The sequence below is a fragment of the Oryctolagus cuniculus genome, chromosome 1 (assembly GCF_051225735.1).
Source record: "Oryctolagus cuniculus isolate XC-2025 breed Fujian yellow rabbit chromosome 1, ASM5122573v1, whole genome shotgun sequence".
Lineage (NCBI taxonomy): Eukaryota > Metazoa > Chordata > Mammalia > Lagomorpha > Leporidae > Oryctolagus > Oryctolagus cuniculus.
Window position 1 is genome coordinate 140171342 of NC_142867.1, and position 14875 is coordinate 140186216.

The window sequence follows — 14875 nt, forward strand, 5'->3', positions numbered from 1 at the left end:
GCTGCTTGGGAAGTTGAGTGCACCGATCCTCCCAACGACTCTGGAAGGAATGACTGAGGGCCGGCCGTGTGCCTTGACCCCATGTTTGCCAGCCAGTGGGATGTCGAATTCATCCTGCAGCCCACGGCCTGCATTTTGCAAGACTATGGGAGCAGCGTGGAGGATGGCAGAAAGCAGGGTTTGCCTGCAAAGCTGCAACTGTTTTTCTTTCTTTTTTTCCTACAGATTTATTTATTTATTTGAAAGTCAGAGTTACAGATGGAGAGAGAGAGAGAGAATCTTCCATATGCTGGTTCACTCCCCAGATTGTTGGAATAGCTAAGGCTGGGCCAGGCCAATGCCAGGAGCCAGGAGCTTCTTCCAGGTCTCCCACGTGGGTGCAGGGGCCCAAACACTTGGGCCATCTTCTGTTGCTTTCTCAGGCATATTAGCAGGGAGCTGGATCGAAGTGGAGCAGCCAGGACTGGAACCACCAGTGCCCACGTGGGATGCTGGCATCTCAGACTGTGGCTTTACCTGCTACACCACAGCACCGACCCCTGTCACTGTGTTCTTTAATGAAACAGAACTGAAGGGAAGAATCCACAGGCATTGCTTCAAGGAAGGGTGAGCGCCGGTCCCCCAACTCACTCCCGTCCTGCAAGCACAAGTGTGTGGATACAGGCGGAGCATCCCTCACCTGACTGCCGGGGACCAGAAGCACTGCCCACTTAGGACTGGTTTGTTTGTTTGTTTGTTTCTTTCTTTCTTTCTTTCTTTTCAGGCAGAGAGGACAGAGAGAGAGAGAGAGACAGAGAAAGGTCTTCCTTTTGCCGGTTGGTTCACCCTCCAATGGCCGCCACAGCCGGCGTGCTGCGGCAGGCACACTGCGCTGATCCGAAGGCAGCAGCCAGGTGCTTCTCCTGGTCTCCCATGGGGTGCAGGGCCCAAGCACTTGGGCCATCCTCCACTGCACTCCCGGGCCATAGCAGAGAGCTGGCCTGGAAGAGGGGCAACCGGGACAGAATCTGGCGCCCCAACCGGGACTAGAACCCGGTGTGCAGGCGCCGCAGGGCGGAGGATTAGCCTAGTGAGCCGCGGTTCCGGCCAGGACTAGTTTAATTTCTGCCAGATGTCACTGGCGACAGGGCCCCAGTCTAACATGCAATGCATCTGTGTTTCATGTACATCTTCTACACATGGCCCAGAAGTAATTTCATGCCACAGGTTAGATCATTTTGAAAATGAAACAAAGCCTGGGCACGTGGAACACTCAGAGGTCAGGTGTGGAATTCTCCATGTCACATCACGTCCGCACTCAAAAATCTTCAGCTTCCGGCCGCCTCAGGAGGTTGCATTTTTAGGTTAGGGCGGCTGCACCGGTACTAAGGATGTAAGGTGCATTTTGCTGTCATGAAGTTTTTGGTACGTGTTGCTTTCAATGGCACACAAAGCTTTTCCGGTGAGAGGTGCTAACCTCTTCACAACCAGTCCCCACTGGGCCAGATCTCAGTCCTACCCTCCACTTCCCACTGGTTCTCTGGCCCTGTCCCCAGGGCACCCCACACCAGCACCGGCGAGGCAGGCCCTAGAGGCCACGACTGTATTCCCTCCATCTGACGAGCAGGTCAGTGACAGCCGGCGAGTTTCTGCCCCGTGTCCTCATTCCGCCCTTCCCAGGCAGGCTCTGCACGGGCCGGGCCACCAGACAACCTAGGAAACCCTAACATCAGAGATCACTGGTGACTCGAACAGACAGCCAAGGCCACGCGCTCCCAGGAGACAGTCCTGTACGTAGATTTTCCTTGCTCCTGTGGGGTCCAGAGAGAGACGCATGTGCGTGTCCCCGGGGAGAGCAGGGATACAGGAGGAAGGCTTGGCAGGACTTCGGCCAGGGCTTCCTCCACGGAAGTGGTCAGTGCATTGATGGCCGACGGCCTGTCGGAGAACTTAGGTCTTCAGGAAATGGATGATGAGCAGCTTCGTGTCCCAGATGACCCGGCCTGTTTCTCAGACCCTCTGGAAACTGAGGACTGGCACAGTGGTGCTCATGGCAGTGCCCTCTCCACCGACGACCAGCAAGCCCCCTCCCAAACAGCTGCACTTCCGCCCGTGAGCCTTTGCGTCCAGCCCGGCCCAGGGCAGGCGCAGGAGTTGGGAAATGGGAGACAGGAAGAAGGCAAGTGCAGTGAGTATGGCTGGCCGGGCCCCAGAAGCCCTGGCCGTGCAGCAAGGCCCACATGTGAGGACGCTGCTGCAGACTCACAGAGTTTGGCCAAACGGAGTGCAGAAGTATTTTCTTAAAGCACTTGCTGATTTAAACATAGAGCCGCAAACATTTTAGGGCAAATGGAGTAGTGACTGCAACTACTTCTTTAAAAAAGGGTCTCTTGGGGCCGGTGCTGTGGTATAATGGGTAAAACCGCCACCTGCAGTGCCCGCATCCCATATGGGTGCCGATTCGAGTCCCGGCTGCTCAACTTCTGATCCAGCTCTCTGCTGTGGCCTGGGAAAGCAGTGGAAGATGGCCCAAGTCCTTGGAGCCCTGCACCCATGTGGGAGACCCAGAAGAAGCTCCCAGCTCCTGGCTTTGGATCGGCATGGCTGCGGCCGGATGGGGAGCGAACCAGTGGATGGAAGACTGACCTCTCTCTCTCTCTCTGCCTCTCCTTCTCTCTGTGTGTAACTCTTACTTTCAAATAAATAAATAAATATTGTTTAAAAATGGGGGTCTCTGATTTTCTACTACAAGAGGGGGCTGGAAGAGAGACGCGCCGTCCACGCCGCTAACCGCTAACCCCGACACGGAGCCTGTGTGTGTGTCGTCTCCTGAGAAAGGTCTGCGGCTCTTACCTGTGATTCGGTTCTCGATCTCCCCCTGCATCTGCAGAGAGTCCACATAAATGGTCCTGTTCCCAATGAAGCGTGCGCAGGCGATGCCGCGGTAGGGCTGGCAGAAGCCGTCCTCGTGGTAGTCATCCCTGGGACAAAAACACGCAGCCTGTGAGTGCATCAGGATGTGACAAACAGTTCCGGCAGCAACCTTGTGACTCCCGACAGGAGCTGAAAACACTAAGGCCACCCAAACACTTGCACACGGATGTTTCCGGCAGCTTTGGTCCTCACTGACAAACCCGGAAGAGACGGAGACGTCCATCTGTAGGTTCATGCGTCAAATCAACCGTGGAGAGGTGAGTTACCACGTCATGAAGACATGGAGGAAACACACCTTCCTAAGGGCCAAAAGCCAGTCCAAAAGGTGACCTGCTGTAGGATCCTGACTCTATGAGGTTCTGGAAAAGGTACAGCTCTGGAGGTGGGAAAATGATCAACAGCTGCAGGGGCCGGGGGGCGAACAGGTGGAGCACAGAGCACCGCGGGGCACGGACGGTACCCTGGGTGGCACTGTGATGGTGGATACGTCACTACACGTGGGTGGCACTGTGATGGTGGATACGTCACTACACGTGGGTGGCACCGTGATGGTGGATACACGTCACTACACGTGGGTGGCACTGTGATGGAGGATACGTCACTACACGTGGTTCAAAGACAGAAAGCACAAACCCTAATGGAAACTACCAATGCTTGTTCACAGGAAAGCATCAGGCTGGCTCACCAGCTGTGATAAACACATCACCCACAGCAAGGTGAGGGGCATGAGGGGCTCGGGAGGGGAGCCCAGGAGAACTGTCTGTGCTTTCTGTCTGGTGTCTGTAAATCTAATACTGCTCTAACAGCAGAGTCTGTTCATTAAGAAACTCGAGTTCGGGATGGGACGCACACACAGAGGGACCCGTGTTGGCGCCGTGCACGCAGAGAACGTCAGACTCCGAGCACGGTGGTCTTACCCTGGGCTACCCTGGAGACCTCACAGCGCGGCACGCCTCTGCCAAGTCCCCCTGCCTTGTGAAAGCCGTGATAATCCAGGAGGTGCACCCTACTGCTAAGCCACAGGAGAGAAGTCTAAAGAGAAAAGCAGCAGGGTGTTACAGCTTCTGCGCGCAGAGGCACCGGGAGACTCCGGGATCTCCAGCCCTCCGAGAACTTGCAAAACCAGGAACATGCTGATGGCACCAATGGTATGTGACCTCATCCTAAAGACAGGGAGTCAGAGAGAGGCGCCACAGGGCAGAATGCTCTCTCCTTGACCCGAGTCCAGCTTTCCTGTTCCAGCAGGGACAGCCTCCATGGAAGCGAAGGGGCCACAGTCCTCCCCCAAGTCCCTAGACTGCCGGCTGTACCAACTTTTCTGCAGAACCAGTTAGCCTGCCTTTAGCTGATTAACTCCGCCTTGCACGAACCCCAGTGCATTTTCTCGGGGTCCTCAGGATCCTCCAAGCAGGTCACATGGCCAGGGCTGCCTGCTGCTGGGGATCCCGGGCCTGGAATTCAGCAGCATGTCTTCTAGCAAACCTGGAACAGATTCTCTAAGCCTGAGAGCACTTATCTTCCAACTATCGTGGATTTGGACCATTCCCAGATGGGATCTGCATCATGTCCAATTTAACCAATTGAACTGTGACTCCTCCTGAGATCTCAAAAAAAGCCAAGGCTGGACACTTGCAGGAGATGAGGACAAGGAGCCTCTCTCTCTCTCTCTCTCTCTCTCTCTCTCTGTCTCTCTCACTCTCTCCAGCCACCTCTGGCTGGCCCTCCTCCTCCAGTTTTTCTCAAAGAAAAGGACCTGGAGTCCTACTTAATCCAATGAAGGAGGCTGGGTGACAACAAGAGTGGATGCCCCCCTCTCGGCCTCAGCAGCCACCATCCCTTTGTGTCAGGGGCTCCTTGAATGCTGTCGGGACAGGTCAGCACCTGTGCTACAGGCGTGAGCCCAGCCCATCCCCTCTGTCACCTGACGGTAGTTAGGATCAGGGAGCTTTGCACACCACACCTGAAAACGCCTTAAGACGCACGTGGTTGGACTGCCATGAGCTGCGCCAGAGCACCTGAGTCAGTTCAGTTCCTTGGGGACCTGCAAGAAGAACTTCTCCTCCAGAGTCAAGGAGAAAGGGCTGGGCCCCTGCTGCAAGGCTCAGGTGCACACAGGGTGGAGGGGTACAGGGCAGAGGGCAAGGGGTGCTGGGGAGGGCTCAGCTTCCTGCAGGTGCGCCCCATCTGTGGGCCTCCAGTCTGAGTTTTACAGCACGGCCGCGACACATCCTTTGGTTTCTGAATTTTGAGCAAACACGTGGGAATTGTCTCTATCTCCAAACAGAGCTGTGTTTTTCCTTTATCTGGCAGAATCTGAGACATCTGAAGAGTCCCAGAGCTGGATGGAGATTGTCTGTAAAATGAGTCACTGGGAGACCAAAGGAAGAGGCTGAGACAGAATCTGGCATCTACCAAATCGCTTAAACGACACAAGCCAAACAGACGCGCTTACCCAATGGTCATCGTCAACGTCGTGGAAATGCGATTTGAGCAGCCCCTGCCCTCCGAATGCTGCAGGCACAGGTCCAAGGCCTGATGGCCCACGGAGGAAGAAGAAACTGAGAAGTTACTGTCCAGGAGCGGGGAGAGGTAATGACTGCAATACTAAGTTTAAGGAAAGCAGCTGGAAGACAGCAGGCGATTGGGAGGGAACGGAGGAAGGCCCCAGCCCTGCGGAGATGGAAAGTGCTCCTCACGCAGCCCTCCCCAAACAGAACAGTGAGAATCAGCCTGCAAAAAGGCTCAGATGAGTGCGTGGGCTTTAAAGGAAACTCGGCTCTCTTGGAGCTGCAAAATCATCAATGCTAGAATCCAAATCTCGTTACAGATGGTGTCAGAAGTTGGCATTTTTCCCCCAAACATTTTTTTGTTTTTGTTCAAAAGTAGTAAAAACCACTTCTGCAACTGTTCTTCTTATTAGGGAAACGTCTGCCTGTAATAAACAGTCTGCCTGCGCGAGTGTAGCAGAGGAAGTGGAATCTGCAATCCGGTAGGAGGCAGGGCAAGAAGACAAAGAATAAATCAGCCAAAAGCTAAACTCTATAAACGTAAGGTGATCTGATAGCAATATTTCATACACTGCTATAACAAACCCCAACACTCTTGCAGAAAGATAACATCTAAGAGCAAGCCACAATGTCCAGTATAGAATGTAAAATTACCAGACAGGCAAAGCAACAGGAAACTGTAACAGGTGACCCAGATGTTAACTCAAAGGCCAGGGGTGTCAGAGACTGGAAGTGCAGTAAGCAAAACAGGACGCTAATGAAGACTAGGCGGGATTTTAGAAGAGATGGAAATGATAAAATAGGAACCAAATGGAAGGCTAGAGGTGCAACATGAATTCTCTACAATGAGACATTCATTAGATGACGTTTACAACAGACTCGACCCAATAGAGGAAAAACCATCTGTGAATCCAGAGACAGGTCAGCTGAAAATTTCAAAACAGAAGCCAAGGGAAACAAACACATTTCAGCTTCAGTGACCCGTTAGAAAGTTTGAGAGGGGGCGTCAAACTTTCACAGACTCGGGATCACAGGAGGAGCGGAGTTGGGGAAAATGCTTGAAGACGTAGTGGCCAACACATCTCCAAGCACGGTTCAGAGCACAGCAGCACAATGATTAGGGAACGCTGGCGAATCCACAAAGGGACAGGACAAACACCAAGGGAGTCACACCCAGGCACAGCGCGGTCCACCTGTTGGAAATGTAGGGCACAAAGGCAGGAGACAGGACACATCCCGGCCGACCTCTGGTCAGAATCAAGGCAAAACAGAAGGCGAGAGAATGGCAGCTCTGCACCATCAGAGAAAAGTAAATGTCAACTGGAACTCCACACTCAGCCAACCATCTCTCAGATGAAGGGTGCATGGATGATGGGTGCTACACCAGTAGATGGAAGGAGGAAGCTCTGGTGGCCTGCAGAGCAGGGGAGCTGCTGCAGTTCCCAGGAGTCTGTCGCTGTTTTATGAAGAACAAGAAAAGAGGAGCTCAGAGACTCCAAATGTACCGGAGAGGGCAATGCTAACTACTCTGATGTGATCAGTGTACACGGTACATGATTACAGAGATATCACACTGTACCCCATAAATGTACAATTACTAAGTGCTAATAAAAAAATTTTAGGGGCCAGCGCTATGGGGTAGCTGGTAAGGCCGCCGCCTGCGGTGCTGGCATCCCATATGGGCACTGGTTCGAGTCCCGGCTGCTCCATTTCCAATCCAGCCCTCTGCTATGGCCTGGGAAAGCAGTAGAAGATGGCCCAAGTCCTTGGGCCCCTGCACCCACGTGGGAAACCAGGAAGAAGCTCCTGGCTCCTGGCTTCAAATCGGCGTAGCTCCGGCTGTTGTGACCAATTGAAGAATGAAACAGCGGATGGAAGACCGCTCTCTCTCTCTGCCTCTCCTTCTCTCTGTGTGTAACTCTTACTTTCAAATAAATAAATAAATCTTAAAAGAGAAAAAAAAAAAGAATTCTATGGGGCCAGCATTGGTGTAGTAGGTTAAGCTGCAGAGCCAGCACCTCATATCTGACTGCCTATTTGAGTCCTGGCTGCTCCCCTTCAAATCCTGGTTCCTGCTAATGTGCCTGGAACAGCAGCAGATGACAGTCCAAGTAATTAGGTCCCTGCCACCCATGTAGAAGACCTGGATGGAGTCCCTGGCTCCTGGTTTCAGCTTGGCCCAGATCTGGCTGTTGAGGACATTTGTGGAGTGAGCCAATGGATAGAAGATCTTTCTCTGCCTCCCCCTTCCTCTACCACTATGCCTTTCAAATAAATAAATAAAATTTTTTAAAAAGAAATTCATGAAAGGAAGTTATTAATTTGAAATACTTGGAAATTAAGTAGCACCCATCAGAGTAACCTATGAGTTCAAGAAGAAAATACAAGGAAAATGAAATGGTATTTTTAATAGACCATGAAAATATAATACACAAACAATGCATAGGGCATCAAAAAATTTGTGACATGCAGCCAGAAGCTGTAATGAAAAAAGGAATTTATAGCTTTAAATTAGAAAGTGTTTATACCTTGAGAAGTTAGAAAAAGATGAGAAAATTGAACCTGAAGTAAGAAAAGGAAAATATCACAGGCAGAAATCAACAAGCTGAAAGACATACACTAGAAACGTTCATAACATCAACAGTTCATTCTTTAAAAAAATACTAAAATAATTGCTAATACCTAGAAAAATTAAAACATAGAAAAAACACGCATTGGTAACACAAGAAACTTAAAGTTGTAACAAAGCTCTAACTCATATACTAGAAACAGGTGAATTCTGTCAACTATTCAAGTGAGATATATCAACAATTTTTATACAAACTCAAAGAAAATAAAGATCATATCTAACTCAGTTTATGGGGCCAGCATAACTCTCCTACCAGAATCTAACAAGGACATCACAAGAATATTCTAACCAGACGGTCCATGATCAAAGGAGCGACATACTCCTCAAAACGTTAGCAGACCGAACCCAGAAAACTGAGCATAGACGATATTTTTAAAATGTGTAAGGGACCAAATAGGGTTACACTCAGGAATATAAGGTTGCTGTAATATTCAGGAGGCCACCCCTGGAAATACAAAGAGAGAAATGATATGGTTACCTCACTTGTTACAGAAAGAGCAGTTGACAAAAGTCAACATTCATTGATTATGAAGAGTAAGGAAGTAGTAAGACCTTTCTCAGTCTAATATAAAGGGTGTTTGAGAACAGTAAACATTTTACTACATTTTCCTCCTAAAAATGGAAATAAGACAAAGATGTCTACTCTTACTGCTTCTACCCAAGACTGCTATGGAGGCCCTAATCACCATCATAAAGAAAAAGATACGTGGGCAGGGAGGTGAGGAGGGAGGGTGGGAGATAGGTAGATAGATGAGATGCTACAATGATAAACAGATACATTTTGATTGGTGGGTGATGGACAGATGATAGAAAATGATAGATAAAGGAATGGCAAAACTGATACCACAATTTACACAAGACAATTCTGAGAAGCATGCATATCTAAGAACTACGAAACCGAATGTAGGCTTAGAAAGGCCACAGGATCAGGTCTATGTATCAGAATTGTATTTCCATACGTGAACAGCAAACAGTTAGCAAAGGAAACTTTAAATATATATATATATATATATATATGTACTATTTGTAGTAACATTAAAATACATGAAAGAACAGTCAAATTCATAGACATAGAGCGTAGAGCAGTGGCTACTGAGGGCTGGGAGTGTGGGAACTGGGGATTCAGTGTTAAAAGGGCACTGAGTTTCAGTTTGGGAAGGTGAGAAAGTTCTGGAAACAGTTGTAGAACAAAGCAGATACACTTGAACACCATTGCACTCTACATGTGAAAATCTTTAAATATTTAGGAATAAATTTAAAAGATATACAAGACTTCCACTTTTGAATATTTAAAACATTGCAGAAATAAATGAAAACCAATCCTAATTACACAAAAATATGTATTATTTTCATAGGTTTGGAAAACTCAATAGTTTTGAGATGACAAGTCCTCCAAAGTACAATGCCATCCATCAAAATGCTGATAGGATTTCTTTTTTTTTTTTTTTTTTTTTGATAGGCAGAGTGGACAGTGAGAGAGAGAGACAGAGAGAGAAAGGTCTTCCTTTGCCGTTGGTTCACCCTCCAATGGCCGCCACTGCAGCCGGCGCACCGCGCTGATCCGATGGCAGGAGCCAGGAGCCAGGTGCTTTTTCCTGGTCTCCCATGGGGTGCAGGGCCCAAGCACCTGGGCCATCCTCCACTGCACTCCCTGGCCATAGCAGAGAGCTGGCCTGGAAGAGGGGCAACCGGGACAGAATCCGGCGCCCCGACCGGGACTAGAACCCGGTGTGCCGGCGCCGCAAGGTGGAGGATTAGCCTATTGAGCCACGGCGCCGGCTCGGATTTCTTTTTTTTTTTATTAGTACTTTTTTAAAAAATTTATTTGACAGGCAGAGTTAGACAGTGAGAGACAGAGACAGAGAGAAAGGTCTTCCTTCTGTTGGTTCACTCCTCAAATGGCCGCTATGGCCAGCACTGCGCCGATCCGAAGCCGGGAGCCAGGTGCTTCTCCTGGTCTCCCATGCAGGTGCAGGGCCCAAGCACTTGGGCCATCCTTCACTGCCCTCCCGGGCCACAGCAGAGAGCTGGCCTGGAAGAGGAACCGGGACTAGAGCCCGGCGCTCATATGGGATGCTGACACCGCTGGCAGAGGATTAACCAAGTGAGCCACAGCACCAGCCCCACTGGTAGGATTTCTTCATAAATTAGTTTTAATTATGAAAGGAAAAAATAACCCTGTCATGAGAAAGCGGGTTTAATCAAGTGAGTAAAATCAAATCCCGGATAAGGGACAAACTGATATCTCAAACCTCCAAACGTGATACTCCAAGATGGAAACTTAGGCACTATTTCAGTCCAAAATGCAAAACCAGCATCTAATCAGAAATTTAGCGGCATTTTATACGGTAACTAACCTCCATTCATGAAAAAAACTTCAAACTCACTAAAGACCAAGTGCCTGTTCTAGATGAAAGGCGTCGACACCACCACTTAGGAGCCTGTGAGAGAAGGGAGGTGACTAAACAGTATTACTAGGACCATTAAAGAAACTGTAGTAAGAATGGCAGTTTAAAGACACATGTCCTCAATTTGAAGCTGTTGCTGTAAGAGAATACAGCAGTGGTCGTAGGCAATACAGACACAGAAGTATTAAAGGGCAGAGGTGTGTAATGACTGCAATCTATTCTCAAGTGATAGAAATAATTACAAATATGCATAAAGGAACAAGAAATATGTCAAACGACAAAAATTGGTAAATATGGATAAAAAGTATATGGGGGCCGGTGCCGTGGCTCACTAGGCTAATCCTCTGCCTTGCGGCGCCGGCACACCGGGTTCTAGTCCCGGTCGGGGCGCCGGATTCTGTCCCGGTTCTTTCTGTCTCTCTCTCTCACTGTCCACTCTGCCTGTCCCAAAAAAAAAAAAAAAAAAGTATATGGGACTACTTTCTACTATCTTGTAACTTTTCTGTAAGTTTGATACTATTCCAAAACCAGAATTTAAAATATGTCCAATAGACACATTTGCAGGAATTGACAACTGATTCTATAATTTACATGCATATACAAAGGTACTAGAGCAGCCAAACATCATGAAAAAAAAACAAAGATGGAAGACTCACATCACCCGACTGTCAGGCTTAGTACATGGTTACAACGATTGAGACGGTGTGCTACTGGGGAGTGCGAAGGGATCAGTAGAACAAAATTGATGCTCACATGTAGTCAAATGATCAACAAAGGTGTCAGGGCTATTTCGAGGGACAGGAACATCTCCTCAAAATGATATTAGAACAACGGGATATTTGCATGGAAAAAAAATGAATTCAAACCCAGAACTCAACACTAGACACAAGTTACTTCTGAGCTGGATCAGGAGCCAAAATATGAAAACTAAAATGATAACACTTTCAAAAAGGAAACCAGGACATTTTCGTAACACTGAGGTAGGTAAGGATTTCACAATCATGATGCACAAAAGGAAAAAATTTATATTTATGACATCAAAATTAAAATTTTCTGCTCATCAAGAGGTGATATTAAGAAAACAAAAAGGCAAACCACAGGCTACAAGAAAATATATGTATGACAAAGGATTCACACACAGAATATATTTTAAAACTCAGAGAGAAGATAAACGACACACAAAGTGGACAAAAGACCCGACCAGGGGCCAGCACTGTGGTGTAGTAAGCTAAGCCTCTGCCTGCAGTGCCAGCATCCCATATGGGTGCCGGTTTGTGTCCTGGCTGCTGTACTTCTAATCCATAGCTCTCTGCTATAGCATGGGAAAGCAATGGTAGATGGCCCAAGTGCTTGGGTCTCTGCACCCATGTGGGAGACCCAGAAGAATCTCCTAGCTCCTGGTTTCAGATCAGCACAGCTCCGGCTGTTGCAGCCATTTGGGGAGTGAACCAGCCGATGGAAGACCCCTCTCTCTCTCTCTCTCTCTGTAACTCTACCTCTCAAATAAATAAACAAATCTTAAAAAAAAAAAAAGACCTATGCAAAGGGTGGTCTGAAGAGATTATCCACTTATCAATGATCAAGAAAATACAAATTAAACCACGTGAATTATCACAACTCAACTATTATGATGGCCAAAGCTAAACTGACTAATAACATCAAATGCTGGTGAGGATATGGAGCAACCAGAACTCTCATACATGGCAGGCAGCCGTATAAAATGGTGAGACTGTTCTGGGGAACAGCGTGGAGGCTTGTTACTGCAGTTAAATGTACACTTACACCAAGCATCAGCAATCCTACTCCTAGGATTTACTCTAGAAAACTGAAAACATGTTTGCAAAAACATTTGCACACAAGTGCTCTCAGGAGCTTTATTTAAATTACTCAAAAACATCACTCATAACACAGTATGTTCCCACGACAGAGTACATGTGATTCCTGACTTCCGTCGTTCTACTTAATAATGTCTTGCTTTTACGATGGCACAAAGCACTATGCATTCAGTAGAAACTACCTGCAGTTTTGTGTTGGGATTTTTCCCTGGACTAGTGTGGTCTGATCCCCTCTGGTGATACAGCCCAGCAGTAACAAGGGAAACAACCAAGGTTCTGCACGGCACTGGGCTGCTAAGCCGGGGTGTGCAGGTAATAAAGTGTTGGATATTTATGTGCACCCAACATGTAAAGCAGAGGGCTGTAGGGACGGACCTGCACACCATCATGAAGTCGAGAAATCATCTAGGGAGCCACAGTGAGTCAGGAGCATTGATCCATGTCGTGATGTTTCTCACTGTGTGGTCTGAATGAAGGAGATGTGTGTAATGACCTTACCAATGATTTGTTTATTTAGTCACTCCTTGCCTCTATCCCATAATCTTTTTTTTTTTTTTTTTTTTTTTTTTGACAGGCAGAGTGGACAGTGAGAGAGAGAGAGACAGACAGAGAGAAAGATCTTCCTTTGCCGTTGGTTCACCCTCCAATGGCCGCTGGGGCCAGCGCACCGCGCTGATCCGATGGCAGGAGCCAGGTGCTTCTCCTGGTCTCCCATGGGGTGCAGGGCCCAAGCACTTGGGCCATCCTCCACTGCACTCCCTGGCCACAGCAGAGAGCTGGCCTGGAAGAGGGGCAACTGGGACAGAATCCGGTGCCCCGACCGGGACTAGAACCTGGTGTGCCGGCGCCGCAAGGCTGAGGATTAACCTAGTGAGCCGCGGCGCCGGCCTATCCCATAATCTTAAAATCGATTATACTCAAACTCTACACCATGGGACTTAAAGAAAGCTAAATTTTCCCAGAAAATAGAATCTATCATAACAGGATGTCACTGAGGGAAAAAACTGGATTGGCTTCCCTCCTCCTTTAAGTTCTACTTGAACTGAGTTGAACTTGATCAGGTTGGCATCCAAGTGCTTTAACATCAAGGCCAGTGTCAGCCTTTTGCCTGGGCGAGTGCATGTATCCACAACAACGCAGGTGAAGTCAATTTTAATTACTGGCTTGGTAGTTGGCAGGTTCAGGTTTTTTGGTTTTTTTGATAGTGCCATTTTTACTGTAATTAGGATAAAGTTTGAACTAGACTTATGATAAATCCCCAAAAAAGCAATGGAAGACGTGGGAGGCAGAAGCCAGCCCAGCTGTGTTGTGGCACGCCCAGTGTGGGGTGCCTCTGAGTCACCCACTTGGAGATGCTCATTACGGGGGTGAGCGTGTGGGTCTGGAGATGAGGAGATAAGCCAGACCTAGGCGTGGAGATTCCAGATCATAAGCATATAGGTAGAGAACTGTGGCAATCTGAGAGCTCAGGACACGGCCCCCAGGAAGGTGACTTCCCAGAGGCCAACAGTTAATAAAAAGTTTAATTGTCCCAAAGAACAGTGCCTTGTCTTCAGGCAGTTGTCTGTGTGACCCATATTATGGGTGTGCACACCCGTGGGCCAGGAAGTTGGTCCAGGACAACACAGGGAAGATGGGGGGGGGACCCCACCTTAGGGAGCACCCCCACCCCACCCTGCTACTCCAGCAGGCATTGATGTGGGTGGGTCTGTAATCATGAAAATGAGCCACTTTCTCAAAGAGCAGAAAAACAAAATAAAACCCATCTGTGAAGTGTGAGACACGTAGTCTAGAAGGAATCCCCTGGGCATGACCCAAACTGCTACCTGAATGAGCTATAATAACCCTGGTCTTTGAACCGACATCTGTGGCGAAACCACCTTTCCTTAAAGCTTTTGTTCTCCATATACACGCCCTGCTGGCCCCAAACTTAACATGGATGGGAGCGAAAAGTCAGGTTTTAATGGCAGCAAATCCCTTACCCTGCACCTCCCCAGCACACGCGAGCTGCAGTCAGATGCCCTGCCAGCACCCACAAGTGTGAACTTGTGAGGGCAGTGGCCCAGGGAAGACAGGGATGAGTCAGCCAAGTCATCCATGCTCCTGTTTCGAGCGATGGTGCTGTACACAGGAAAACAAACCAGGCTCTGTTAGCAGCCACCGTCTCAACGCGTCACTTGGCGGACAGGAACACAGCGCTTGAGCAACCCTGAACAAACGGGACCTGCGGTGTGCTTTCTAAGCAAATGGCCCAAGAGAGAAGTCACGGCAAAGGGTAAACTGGTCTAAGCAACAGATGCAGAGAATTTGGAGATTACTGTTGCAAACTCATGGATTCTTCCTCTTTCTGGCTTCACCTTGGTTAATTTCCAGCTCCATCATAATCTATACAAAGTGCAGATTTAAAAAGTCCTCTTTTAAAAAAGATTTATTATTTATTTGTTTGAAAGGCAGAGTTACATAGTGAGAGAGAAAGAGAGATAGAGAGAGACAGAACAAGAGATTTTTCATCTGCTGGTTCACTCCACAAATGGCTGCAACAGCAGGAGCTGAACCAGTCCAAAGCCAGGAGCCAGGAGCTTC

General features: G+C 48.4%; 1 protein-coding gene across 6 annotated transcripts in view; it reads right to left on the reverse strand.

Moving 5' to 3' along the window:
* The window catches only part of ROR2 (ROR family WNT receptor 2), a 216460-nt gene that overhangs the window by 11094 nt on the left and 190491 nt on the right, over window positions 1–14875 (reverse strand). For 5 of the 6 annotated variants that reach the window (XM_089316087.1, XM_089316077.1, XM_089316079.1 and 2 more), the window contains exon 5: window positions 2833–2960. In XM_089316087.1, coding sequence (XP_089172213.1) covers window positions 2833–2863 — 31 coding nt within the window. In that variant the 5' untranslated portion in view covers window positions 2864–2960. Of the gene's footprint in view, window positions 1–2832; window positions 2961–5365; window positions 6587–14875 lie in introns of those variants that run through there. The other variant, XM_089316084.1, reaches the window with a different exon arrangement.